Source organism: Thalia democratica, chromosome 6, assembly GCF_965202585.1.
Source record: "Thalia democratica chromosome 6, ktThaDemo2.hap1.1, whole genome shotgun sequence".
Classification (NCBI taxonomy): Eukaryota; Metazoa; Chordata; class Thaliacea; order Salpida; family Salpidae; genus Thalia; species Thalia democratica.
The window spans coordinates 43,703,496-43,718,126 of NC_139170.1; the positions used below are offsets into that span (position 1 = coordinate 43,703,496).

The following is a 14,631-nucleotide window of genomic DNA, read 5'->3' on the forward strand; positions in this document are numbered from 1 at the left end:
GTTATAACAAGGTTTAACATGGATTTTTTGTCGTGCGCCAATCTTCCAAACAAAAAAATTATTTGCGGGCCGCATTTGTAGTTTCAGTAAAAGACTTGAAATGTTTGGTGTAAGTAATTAAATCAAATGAAACATACCAGAGATTATTTTTTGTGCTGTATATTTCGAAACCAAGAGTTAGAATCTCTAGTGTAAGTTTCAATACTTTAGTTCTTTGGCCTCATTTGCATGTTTTAAAGCAGCATATATCTATTTTAATTAGTGGGCGACATATCATTTTAGAATAAGACTCGCTCGTGGGCTGCAGTTTGTTACCCTAAAATAGACAAATCAAAATAATAGAAATAAAATTTAATTTCATGTATACTATAAATAATGAAATTAAAAATTAAAAAACTGTTTGCTAAAAACTAAAATCGGGCATCATTTTCAACTAATGTAGCAGTAAAGTATTTTAGTTGTATAATAATACATTTATTTTTAACTTATTGTAAAATTATTTTTGTAGTAATTGAAACTTATATTTTTTTATTTTATAAAATTATGGTAAATTAAGTATTTAAATTAACTCCTTCGTTTAGTTTTTGTTTAAATCTGTTAAGCATTTGTCAGTTAGTTTTAATGTTGTTAGTCCTGGACAAGACGTTAAAAGGTATCCAAGTGGTGTGCGACTCGATAACTGAAAGGTTTTTTCGTGCACCAGGTTCTAGGACCGAATGTTTTGAGCATCTTTTTTCTTGTCGTTCAATAAACATTACATTATTGTTTTAAATTATTCATGAGATCAATAAACATTTGCCCTGCGCTTTAATTATAACAGCTAAATATAAGAATGTAAACAAAACCCTGGTTTCTTAAATGCTATGTTCTTACTGTAGTAAACTTCCTACATAATTTAAGAGGAAACATATATTTATTATTTATATATTTAATATTTTTTATTTTTTATAATTATAGTTAATGAAACATATATTGTTTCATTAACTTATTTACTTATAATAAAAATTATGTTTAAAAAGTCTAAAAATTTACATTTTTTCATAAATGTTTACAGTATTATAAATATAAAAACTTCAAAAACATTACAGCATCCTTAGCAAAATATCTTTTTATTTGGATAATTTATGTTAAATATTAGTAAGGCAGATAAAATTACATATGATGTAACACACTCACTTTTCCCCAAAACTGTTTATTGTTGCAATGGGTAAAGTTGGAGACTGATGTTTTTTTACTATTAAAAAAACTTTTTAATGAAATAGTTTATTAAAAAAATTTTTGATAAACTATACTTATTTGCTCTATGAAAGCTTTCTTCAACTGAAATTCAACTTTTTAAACATTTTTTTTCTATATAATATCATTATTAAAAAACTGCCTAACTAAACTGTATGAACTCTTTTACTCTTTGTTAGTATTACTTACTTTAGAGTTAAACTTTAATTTATTTTCACTTTATGCAGTTTAGATACTGTGATTATAAACAAATTTTTTAATGAGAGCTTTTGCTAATAAAGAATAAGTGAGCAATTTATTTGGTTGGTTTACACTTTGTTTTGCCTGATGTTGTAGGGGTCCTAATAATGGTTTTGAAAACTCTCTGAGTTGAATGTTGCAAAGTCAAAACCCATGGCTGACACATATACCAGGGTTGCCACACACTCAGGGAATTATTAAATTATAGAAAATCTCAAGGAAACTCAGGAAATTTTGATTTTTTTTAAACTCAGTGCAGTTTTGATTTTTCTAAAATTTTCAGGGAAGTTTTAAGAATGTTTTAAATAGTATTATGAATTAAATATTTTTAAGATATAAGGATCAAAGTCTGTGTGCTCAATAGGTTCCTTATGGGAGGAGCAAATCAAAAACTAGAAAAAAGACTGTTTCATTAAAAATCTTTCTTCTCCATCTTTTTAACCAAGCTTCTTCAAGTTTTCACAGAATGTACATTACTAAAGTTTAAATGAATTTAATGCAGGAATTTTTTAATTTTGAAAAAGGAAGATTATATAAAAAAAAACACCTATCTTGTTTTTTTTTTATTTAAAAATTTAATTTTCCAATTTTTTAACAATCACAACACTTTAAGTATTTCAGTCTATAAAAAGAACATATTCTGACAGTTTGAGGTCTTTAGCTCGAAAAATGAAGCATAAGATAGATTTTTAGTAATTTTTAAAACTTCCAAAAAAAAAAAGACCGTGAAAAGTTGTATCTATCAGAAAATTAAAAAAAAACAATATCTCAAAAATTAAACAACATTTTAATTCTTCAAAAACTAGCTTCTAAGTATATATTCTAGTTTGTACTTAGAGCTTTCATATAAGAGCCATTTTTTTTTTTGTAAAAAATGTTTATATCCCCCATGCCCTTAAATTATGACAAGACACAACAAGACTGGTAAAAGATTCTTCAAAAAAATCAGTCATTTTAATTTAAGTATATGCAATCCAAGTGTTTACAGATTAACAAAATCTGCCTAGATTTTAAGTTAAAAAATCTATTTTGATTAATTTATACAATTTTTATATAAACTTAATATTAAAATATTAAACAACAAAAACTAAGACTATTATTAGTATAAGTTTTTCAAAACTATTTAAGTATAAAACAAATTTACAGCACATATAAAATTTTTAAATGCTAATTATTTTTGAAGTTAAAAGCAGCAGCTGAAGGAACAAAACTGAAACCTTGTTGGTGTCCTTTTAAAAGATAAAAACGTTAGTTTCTTGTGATAGTTTGTTTTTTTAAGGCTTTAATTGTTTATATTTCAAATATAACTTAGTTTAAGGCTATGATGGAAAAATATGGAGTCTAACATTGTTTCAAAATTTGTTTCAAAAATTAACATTGACCCTTGGTAATACCTTTATTTAAAACTTTTTTATTGAATTTAAATAGTCATTCTTCATGACCAGTTATATATACATTTTTTAGTTAGATTTTCTAGGCTAAGTATTTAAAACTTTTGGTAAATACTTTTCTTTTATCATTTAAAGTGTTTTTTTGGAGTTAAAAAAAAGTAAAGAAAATGAAACTATGACTGAATTCTTGAAAAAGTATTTACATACTTAAAGATTTAAAAAACGCATAATTTTTTTAAAGCTTGTTTCTAAAGGGTAAACTTTAAATTTTTTTGCTCAAAGATATGATATTGTAAAACATATTACTTAATTGAAACTATATTTTCCCTGTCATTTCAAAAATTGTCTTTTAAACTCTTTAACTTTGATCCATTTCATATTAAATGTCTTTCTTTTTACTAGTTTAGAAAGCAATTTGTAATTTTGTTTATATCAGTAAAAAAGGATTAAGTTAAATAAATATTTAAATGTACCTTTCCCTAGGTGGCCTTTAATTTTAGTGTACAATCAAAGTATACTGTAAAGTGTTTTTTTTTTATAAATACTTTAACAGCAGTTTTGAAAAATATTTACATTCTTTTCTGTATTTTTTACTTTACTGCAATCTTATAATGAAATCATTAAGTAACTTCTTTTTTTTTAATTATGTGAAAAATAATATTGCTATTTTGTTACTGTTTTTTATAATCAATGACAAATTTTGCATGTAAACTGTTAAATACAGAAAAAATTAGTTATGTGCACACTAGTTACAACTACTTCTTTTTTTATTGTCAAAAGTATTAAGTTCTGCTTTTATTAGAACTTGAGTTTATTCTCAAGTAGTTTTAAAACGATTTGAAAAAGATTTTCCTTCCTTTTTCAGTCATAAACATATATATATTTCTTAGATTATTTTTTATAAAATTTCTGTATTTTTAAAAGACTTTTTTCCTTTGAAGATTTTGATTAATAATTCTGGTTGTTGCTAAAAAGTTTTTTTTATTTAAAAAAATGGCCTAGCAGGTACTAACATTTAAGAAAATTAATACTAGCCCTTATTTGAAAACTTAAATTATATAATAGAAATTACTTTATTTATAAGATAAAAGTATAAACTTTCTTATAGAAACAAACAGAGGAGAAATTTATTATTATTAATTTTTAAAGAGCTTTTAAAAACTTACAAAGGTATATCTTTATTTTAACTTAACTATCATATTAGAAGGAATGTTTTTTTCAGTATAACAATTAAATTTTAATTTTACCATTAAAAAATTTATTTTATATAACAACAATTATAAAGAAGTTTTTGTAAATAAAACAATTTTTTTCAATAATAAAAAAATCTTACTACAGGATTTTTATTACTAGGTTAAAATACTGAAAAAGTTTGAGAATAGTTGCTCAAAAACTATAGTTTAGTTTTTTAATGTATTTTTAGTTTGGTCTTTTTAAATAAAAGAATCTATTGAAAACTTTCACTTTTTAGCCATATAACTTGAAAACAAACTTTAACATTATAAAACAGTAAAACGAAAATTTAGTTAAGTTAAAATCTTAGAAATAGGATCAACTTGTAAAAAAATGTTTAATAAGCTGTGATCTTAGTTAGCTTTCAATGTATATTCAGTATTGTAAAATAATTCCCATATAAACAAAAATATATAGGCAATATAGTTAATGGCTAATTATATATAATTGTAAAAGAAAAAAAAAACTATGTTCTATCTCCTAGAATTTTTATGCTAAAAACTCAATTTTTATAAACTGTTCTCTATGTGAGTAAGAAAATTATATGGTAGCATTTTCAAACAAAGCTTAATCATTTTATGACAAATATTTTTTAATTATTACATACACCTTATTTTAAATGTTTTTATTAAAGTTAACAATATCCTATATTACAACTTTTTAGTTATTTAACGAATTCTTGACTGAAAAACTTAAGATATGTTTAAAAACTGTAAAAGAAGCTAGATTTTTGATGAATTATCCTTTTTTTCACCTCTTTACTTTGCCACTTCTGTAAGTAGCCTTTTTAGTTCTCTAACATTCATCAGTTATACCTCAAAAATTACTTTGAGTATTTTGAAATGTTATGAATTAACTACAGAAAATATATGCAAATAAAACCAAGTTAAATTTAGATGTCTTACCTACTCTTATAGGCCGTTTTGAACTTTTAAGATGTGTATAAACTTTGACCTACTAGTATTGTTACACTAAAAATATTTTAAGAAAGAAATGCTGAAAAGCAGTAAGTTGTATAAAATCTTTGCTGCATTTGTTGCTATAAAATAAAGTAATAAGTTATTTAAGTAAATATGACCTGATATTTGAACAATAAGTTTCATGTTTTGAATTGCTTTTTATTTATAATGTACATTCAAAGGTAGTTTTTGACTTTGTTGTAAGATTAGTAAATTTAATTTTGAAATCTTACCAGTACACATATGTAATAAAACTATTATCAAGCACACAAAATAATCTTTAAAAATTAAGAAGTTTCATTTAAAAACTAGATTTTTAGCTCTGAAATTTGATATATAGTTTGAAACAATGTACATAGTTTTATTGACACTTATCAAGATAACTTTCAGTTTTATTATTTTTATATGTTATAGAATAAAAGTATCATAAGAACAAATGTTTTAAAAATGAGCAACTAATTTACTATCTTGAACAGTTTTTAGTTTCTTTGTTTAATCTTAAGCAGTACTAATTAAATCTTTTGTGAATTATCTTGTTAAAGAATGCTATTTTTAGCATAAATGCAGTGATTTTTTTTCGAGTTATAACAAATTAACAGAAAAAAACATCATTGTTTTTCATTTAATTCTTAACAGACACTTTTAATAAAAACTTGTTTTTCCATTTTTGTCTTAATCGAGTTGTTGTGTTTGACCAAAAACTTAATGCTAAGTTGAAGATTTTTCAAAGACTTTGTTAAGTTTCCAGGTTATTAGACTGTATTAGTTATAATACGTTATTTGTAAGTTTAAAAAATGCTCACAAGGTCTTATCAGGGTTGTCACTTTACCTGGAAACCTTGAATTTGATAATATAGGCATAAATAACCTGAAAAAATCTGGCATTTGAGAAATTAAAAAAAAAAAAAATGGAAAAACCTGGAACTTTGAACAAAAATCACTAAAAAAATCTGAAAAAAATTGGAGTTTTAAAAATTTTCACATGTTCAGTAGTAAAATTTTGGTTTGACTAGAAAAATGTAATAAATAAAAAAAAATTGTCATGATCAAATTTTTTTTTGATAAAAAACATATTTAAAGTAGCTTAACATTATCGTTTCAATGTTTATATGCTATTAAGCACAATTTCTTACCTTACACTTAACTTTAAACTAAAAATAGACCCAAAAATGTGTACTTTTAAAAACCTGGAAACTGTCATAGAAAGAGAATAAACTATACCATACAGGTTCTTATGAAATCCTACCATGTGTTTTTGAATATCAGACTAGTAAGATCGTGTTGGGCTTTGAATTATTTAACTTAAATTAATAAAAATGATGATTTTTTTGTTAAAGCCCTTATTACCAATAAGATTATTTTTCAAATTTTATGCTATATTTTTTAAAGTTTTTAATAGTTTGCACACTATAAATTTAATAGTTGTTTGTTTCTCTTCTCTTTAAAATTCAAAGTACTTGTTGTGAATTTTGATAAAATATATGTCAATGTTTTATAGAACCATGATAATAAATCAACCAATTTTACATCTATTTGTTCTCAATGTCTTACAATTTTCCACCAAATCTATTCTTTACAAATCTCTAACAATGCAGCGCGATCATGATGATGAACAACCAGATAGTGCTGGAAGAGGATTACGACGAGAACTTCAATCCCACAGAAGAGGAGGTGGCCGAATACGCTAAAGTGATCGGGATCGATCCGAGCAAGGAAGCCACGCTCATGTACATAGCCAGGGAGGGAATCAACGCTCCGTTGCCCGGTTTGTTTTGAAAAATTTTCAATTGATAAATTTTTTTATTGTTTTATCATTAAGTTTTACCGTTGATACTTGAAAAATTATTTTCTTGCAATAAAATGTGTTTCTAATACTTTGATATTTCTAAATATATTATTTTTACCTTGCTACATATAAAAATAATAGATTTTGTGTTTACATTATTTGCCCTGTTTGTTTTGTGTTTAATTTGTTTAATTTTTCAACGGATAAATGTTTTTGTTGTTTTGTTTTTTCAACATAAAGTTTTTATTTTTGAACTTTACAAAATAGTTTCCTTGCTTCAACTTGTGTTTCAACTACTTTGTTTTTAAAAGTTTGTTTTTTAGCTCGCTACATGTAAAATCAATAGATTTTATATTTACATTAATCTATATTTTCACATTTGTTTTCTAAAATGTATTTTACTGATGTTTGATTTAAAAAACACAAGTTTTTAAGTGATGTTAACATTTACTTTTATTTAAAATTTTCTTGTTTTGAGAACTTAGTCAGTAGATATTATTTTTGTAATTTTATTTATAGCACATGATATTTCTAGCAGATGTTTTTTTTTTAATTTTATGCTAATTCTGTTTTTCACCTATTTTGTTCGTCAGGGGTTTATATTTTAGTTTAATGTATTTAATTTTAAAAGCATTTCTGTTTCAATAGTTTTGAAAGTAAAAATAGTTATAAAAACGTATTTCTTTCAATAAGATTTAGTATACAAAACATTTCTAAAATTTTAAAACTTTTAACGTCATACAGTTGTTCTTCATTTTTACAATTTGATCTGATTTTTATACTTGCATAAAAAAAAATCGAAATAACTTTCAATATTTAAGTTATCAAAGTCAAGTAAGTATTTACTGGTATAAATGACTCAAAGATTTAAATTTAAAAAAATCGAAAACCACCAATTTTTGTCTAACTTTTTTTAATGCCATTTTGAATTCCAACATGTTAAAACTTCAATACTTGTTAAAAAACTTTTATGAAACTTTATATTTTAAGTTAAGAAAAAAATAAAAGGACATATGATTTTACAACATTTTTAATTCCTAAAAAAATTGCAATGAAGTATTTCACTGTTTACAGTTTTACAAAAACTTTTTATAATACAGAATATATGTATAATGACTTTTATATTCTATAAACAAGGAGTTTTAACTGTAGTTTTCATCTAGAAGTGTTAATTTTAGATTTTGCAAAGAAAATGTCTCGGCCACCCTATAACCTCAAAAGAATGTTTAAACTAATATTACAAAACCACTAACAATAAATATTCTTTTCTAACTCCCAAATTTTATAAAGTAGTATTTCCTCTCCTTTTTTAAATTCGCCAAAACATACCGATTCAATTAAACTTAAACGGTTTTACAGGAAATTGGAAGCCGTGCCAGGACGTGTCGGGGGAGATCTACTACTTCAACTTCGACAACGGTGAGAGCATGTGGGAGCACCCGTGCGACGAGTACTACAAGCAGATGGTGCGCGACGAGCGCAACAAGCGCAAAAGCCAACCGCAGCCTGCAACCAAAAAGAAGAAGAAGAAGAGGAAGAAGTCGACCGAGTTGCTGCCCGTCGTCGCAAACAAAGGGTTCGCTCAGGTGCTCAAGAACCAACCGCAGGTGGCCGCACACCAACCGAGCAAGGTGGCGATCCCCGAAGCGTCCGGCAAGAAGAAAGATCTTCTGGCGATCCCGGAAAAGTCGCAGGAGCTGCTGAACAGCGGCACGATGAGCTCCATGCTGAGCACGAGCGACGTGGGCCGGATCGACGTTGACAACCTGAAGACGAAGGACCTGGAGATGACGAGGGTGGAGTACCAGGCGTCCGACGAGGACGAGTCGGCGGGAAAGTTTCTCAAGGACAAGAGCTCGGAGCTGATTTCCACCGACTCGATGAAAGACAACTCGGCGCTGAAGGGTCTTGTGTACGACATGAGCTTTTCCAACTTGAAAGAGTCCGAGAGTTCCGAGAGCGCGAAAGAGAGCGTTGAGGAGACGAACGAGGTGAAGACGGCTTATTTGAAGGAAGACCAACAAGCCTTGCTCACGCTCGATCTGCTCTCTCCTCAGCACAAGTCTGATGTTGAACAGAAGAAAGTTGACAAAAGCTCGTCTGACGAAAGTTCAAAGAGAAATTTCGCCGAGGTCGAAGGCGAGTTGATGAAGGAAAGAAACGAAAAGATTGAAGAGCTTAAGAGCAAAATAAAAAAAGAGCTCGATTCGAAGCGGGCCGAACTCGAGTCCGAGCTCGAAGCCGACCTGGTTCTCCAAGAGAACGAGCTGAAAAGTTCCTACGAGGAAAAGGCGGAGAGGATGAAAAATGAAAACGAGGCGAGAATAAAAGATCTCATGGAAGTTTTAAACGAAGAAAAGGAAGCGAGCTTGAAAAAGCAAAGAAAAGCAAACGATGAACAAAATGCGATTGAAATTGACAAGATAAAAAATAGTTTTGCTAAAAAGCTGCAGGCCTACACTGCTGAGCAGGAAGAAAAATTTGCAATACATAAAAAGGAACACGACCTTAAACAAAATGAAGCCCAAGAAATAAAAGAAAATGAACTTATAAATATGAAAAAAAGTTTGGAACTAAAGTACGAAAAGGAAAGAGTAGAATCTTTTGAGCGAAACAAAAAAGAAAATGAAGAAATCATCCAAAAAATAAAAAAGAAAAACGAAGATATCATTTCAGAATTAACGAAAACTAATGAAAAAATTAAAGTTGAATATGAAGAAAAACTCGAAAATTTAAACTCTCTAAACGCCGAACTCGAGCACAAAAACAGCCTCGAAAAAAACCTGTTCCAGTCCAAGCTGTCCCAAGAAAAAACCGCGATGAAGTCGGAGTTCCAGAGAGAAAAAGAAGATTTGCTGCACCGGTTGAAGCTGAAAACCGACGAGTTGAACCTCGCCAAAGAAACGCGCTCCAAAGCGGCGAGGAGCGAAAACTCAACGAGCGCCAGAGAAGCGGTTGAACTGAACGAGATGGATAGGGAGGCGTTGCGCGAAAAACACCAGAAGGAGGTGAACTCGATTGAGGAGGGCCACTTGGAGCGGGTGAGGAAGCTGCGAAACGAGCAGAACGACGAGATCCAGGACCAGATTTTGCAGTTGAGGAGAAACATGACGGACGAGCTGGAGCGCGAAAGGAAAAGGATAACGAGCGTGAACGAGAAACAAATCTCCCTTTTGGAGTTTCAGTATCAAGTTGCCAGCGAGAAGCTGGAAAAGGAGAAGCTGATCGTCAACGAGCAGCAGATGAAGAACCACCAGATTCTGGTCGAGCTGGAGAGAAAGGAGAGCGAGCTTGAGCGGAAGAGGAGCGATCTCGAGAGGATGGAGAGCGAGATTGAGATGAAGGTTGCCCAAGCTCAGATGAGCAGGAACGTCGTTGAAGCGAAACTGGAGTTTGAGGCTGAAAAAAGCGAACTTTTCGACCAGCAGTCGGAGAAAGACGAGCCTGAAGTGGCCAGAAAATTCGACGTCAAACAGTTGCAGGCAGAAGCGGCTGAGAAAAGCAACAAGGAAAACGAAAACGTCGAAGCGAACCACTCCAACTACTCGATGTACAACGACAGCAAGGCAATCAGGCGCAACTGGATGAACGAAATAAACCGCGCCAAAGCCTACCTGGCCAATCAGAGCGTCGAAGACTTGTCCGGCGACATCGATCCCCGGCTGATCCGAGAGCAAGCGAAGTACCAACCTCGCTACCGCCAGGAAGATCTCGTCGATTACGTGAGGAGCTTGGAGGTGAAGCTCAACATGGTCATCGACAAGCTCAACGAAAAGCCCGGCTACATTGCGAGAGAACCAAGTTACCTTCACCCGGCTGCGAGAGAACATGTTGATATTCCGAGAGAGCCGTACGAAGCTTCGAGAGAGCTGAAGAGCTTCTCCCGCCTGTCCAGGTCCATCGACGAAGAGGTAGGCCGCAGGTTGCTTGGTTACCAGCTCGCCCCGACGCCCCGCGAAGAGGAACCCGCGGAAAAATGGGCGGACAAAGTCCCTAAAATTCCCGCGTACGTGTCGGCGCGGGAGCTGATGGAGAGAAGAGCTTCGGAAGAGGGGAAACACCTTCTGCCGAGATTTGACGCGGGAAAAATACTTGGTAAGAAACCTACGCCAAAGCTCGTTTTCGATAACAAGACGAGCAACATTCACGTTTACGATGATTACTAGGATGTTGATCTGTGTGCAGACTCACTGTGATGAGATAGTTTGGCAAATCCTTTGTTTTGTTTCAAATAAACAAGTTTTTATTTGAAATATCATTAACAAGTTTTAAAGAGCTGACTTAATTTTATGGATACTAAACTTGTTTTTTAAACACACACATTTCTTCAAACTCAATGAAACTTGATTAGCAGTTGATTAGAGTTAACTATTTTTTCATGATGTTTTGTTGACATAAGCTTTTAAAAATAGGCTTTGCAAAGTATTACGATTGACTTAAACTGTAATGATTTATGTTTCTTTTGACAACTATACAATCAAAGTATTACGTTCTCAATTACAACTTTATGTAAGCTATTTCAATGAGCTGATAAAAAAAAGCACTTCACAAATTCTTCAAAATTTTGTTTGAGCTTTGTTAGTTATAAAAAATGTTTACAAATTACTTTAAACTGTTCGTTTGATAACTTCAAAAAACTTCTTTCGTAATCTTTTGAAATGAGCTGTAGAGTGTAGACTAGTTGCTTACAGTTTTTATCAAAACTGACTACGGATAAAGTTTTAATTTCTGGAAAATTGTTGTACAGCTTATAAATATTAAACATTTTCACTTTATTATTTTCTAACTTGAACGTTGTTTTATTTAAAACTAAATTTTTGTCCAAATTTTTTCATTACTTTATATTTTGAATTATATACAGTTATAAAAACATAATTAAAATGCAAACTTTTAAACTCTCAAGGTTCAATTTTAAAACACTTTTATTATTATTTTTTTTTTATGTAAATTTTAATCTTTATATGCAACTACAAACTTTACAATCCTTGCACAACTCATTGTTAAAACTATTACATTCTGCATTTAAAACTTTTTTCTAGCATTTATAACCAGTTTTTCAAGATACTTTTTTTGTTATACTTGGTTAGAAGTTTAAATTCAAGTTATATTCTTATTAAAAAACTTCCATAAAGTTTTATCTGTTTTAAAACTAAAATCTGTTTTATTTGTTTTAAAAATTTTAATCTACCCGTAAAACAAGTTAACACTAAAATGCTTACCGTGTTTTATTAGAATTTCTAGAAATTCATAAATTGAACTAGCAAAATAAAATATGCAAAAAAACTTATAAAAAGTATTAATAATGATAACATTAGATCTAGCTTTGTTAAATTTATTTATTATCTTGTTGCATTTAAAAATAAATTACTTTATTGCTAAATTTGTACAAAACAAAACGAATAGAAATATACAACACAATATTCTTAGAGTAGTTTATAAAAATGCGATTTTTTAAACAAAACTTTTTTTTTTCAAAAAAGTATTAAAATACCTAGGTTTAAACGCTTATAAATGTAAAAATAATTTAAGAGTTAATGTTTTAAAACTCTTACTACGCATGAGTTATGAAAATTTAATATAACATCAATCGCGTTTTTATAAACTTTTAATAACTGTTTTAATAAATATTTTAATAACTGAATATTATTTACTTTTTTGTAATGTGTACAAAATGTAACCATAGTTTTAATCATTTACAAAAAATAATACTGCTTGAGTAAAAGTATTACTCTCTAAGTTTTTGATTTAAAATATTGACTAAATTATATGAAATGTTTATAAAACTTTGTTTATTTAAATACATTATTTTAGATTTAGATAATGAAGTTCTTTTGTTTTTTTTACAAAACCTTTTATAAAAATATAGTTAATGATATTTTGGGATACAACAAAAAAAAAATTAACCTACAACTAAGCGTGTATCGGATGTTGTTTTAAATAATAAAATCCAGTGGGACACAAATTTTTCACGTAATACGGATAAAAACAGGTTTTTTTTTTAATAAAAAGTCTGATACAATAGTAGGTCTTACCACATAAACTTTCATAGTAGCCGGCAATGATGAAAAAAAAACAAATCGGAAGCACGACTGAATCTCGTATTATAAGCTTTACAAATTTATATTAAACAAAACCTTAATTGTTGTAGTTGTGAAACAGCGGCATAAAGTATACCAATGTGTTACAACAGGTTTTTGGTGGATTTACAAACTTACACGTGAGTTAATTTTATAACAGATATGATATATATCTTTCACAACTACATCAAAAATGAACATATTAAATATGACTGTTCATAATATAGATTTAATCGTTTGCTAACAAAAGATCCTAGTGAAATAAGGTCTTTGGAATATAAATAAATACATATGTTGGTACAATAAAGGGAGATTACTGTATAATTGGTTTTACATATTAAATATGCAGTTTTTCTTCCGTTTTTACGACCTTTGAACAAGCGTTCAGTAAATTATCCTCTTTTACTTATTACCTATATTTAATCTAAAATTTATAAGTTCACAGTTTGATAGATTTTAAACAGTTCGTAGTTTTAAAATAATTAGCTTTATTTAAAACATTTTATCTTATTAATAATGTAGTTATAACTTTTAGTTTTCAATAATTTATTATATTATTTTAATCTTTGAAAAAGTGTTTTTTCCTAGTCATTAAGTTCCTTTGTTCTATAATTTTTGTAATTTTAAACTTGTCTATAAACCCTGATACTAATTTAAGATTTGCTTAAACTAGTACAAAGTTTAAAATATACTAAATTAAAATACAGAGTTGTTCTACATTTGACGCTTTATGACGTAACTATTTAAACAACATTTTATAACTATTTTACGTTATACACAATTTAGTATGCATAAAGCACCAAAAACATTGTTAATAAACTTACATTTTGAAGCTTTTTTAAATGCATGGTTTGTGTTTAAATCTCTTAATTAAACATATTGCCTGGACATTTTTCTAAGACATTAAAACTGAGCTCAAGTTTTCATCTCTTTTCTTTCAATGGAGAATAAATATTCTTTCTTCAACCCTAATTTAGCTGTATCAAGCAAATCATTAGCTTTCATAAACATTCAGCATTGTCAATATCTTCTTTTGTTTTCAAGATTTTTTTCTACTTGAAAATCTAAATCTATTTTTAACGGTTTAAACTTATGTTTTTGCCTATTACTTTCAATGAAAATTGCAAAGAAAGTATATCTCACTTTTTTAAATCTCATTGTCAACAAACAGCACTTTAACGTGCACACATCTAAAATGACCCACAAGTTTGGATTTTTTTTAACAAACTTATAACTGAACCTTTGACTGTTTTACCTTGTTAAACAAAGTGCAAAACGTAACGTTATCGAGATCTTCTTTTGTTTTTAATCACATTTTACTTTAACTTTGTTTTTTATTCATTTTTCTCCACTAGTGTCCCAACATGCTGCTTCAACAGACAGTTCATTTAGTTTTGTCAAGTTCTTGATCTTTTCATCTTTTTCTTTGTTGCTATCTGTCAAGAATGCAACAGTACTCGTTTTGTATTTTCTACTTGATTTTTTCATTTTCTGCATTTTCAACTAATGTAGTTTTTTGAAGCTATGTAATTGAAAAGCTTTTTTGTAAAATTTGATTACATACTTACAACACAAACCTTTGATTATTTTATCTACTTTAACTAGAAACAAAATCAGAAGCGTTGCCTAAGCCTTCTTCTGTTTTTATTTTCCACAAGCTTTTTCTTCAATTGATATTCAGTATCATCCAACTTCTTGACCACTTCGTT

General features: G+C 28.9%; 1 protein-coding gene across 1 annotated transcript; it reads left to right on the forward strand.

The window, feature by feature from the left end:
- Positions 1 to 2,620: 2,620 nt before the first annotated feature.
- Positions 2,621 to 11,747, forward strand: LOC145839397 (uncharacterized). Its single transcript, XM_082946970.1, has 3 exons — positions 2,621 to 2,723; positions 6,655 to 6,824; positions 8,205 to 11,747. Exons 2-3 carry the CDS (start codon positions 6,662 to 6,664, stop codon positions 11,009 to 11,011), a joined length of 2,970 nt encoding a protein of 989 aa, XP_082803096.1. The 5' UTR covers positions 2,621 to 2,723; positions 6,655 to 6,661; the 3' UTR covers positions 11,012 to 11,747.
- Positions 11,748 to 14,631: the final 2,884 nt, after the last annotated feature.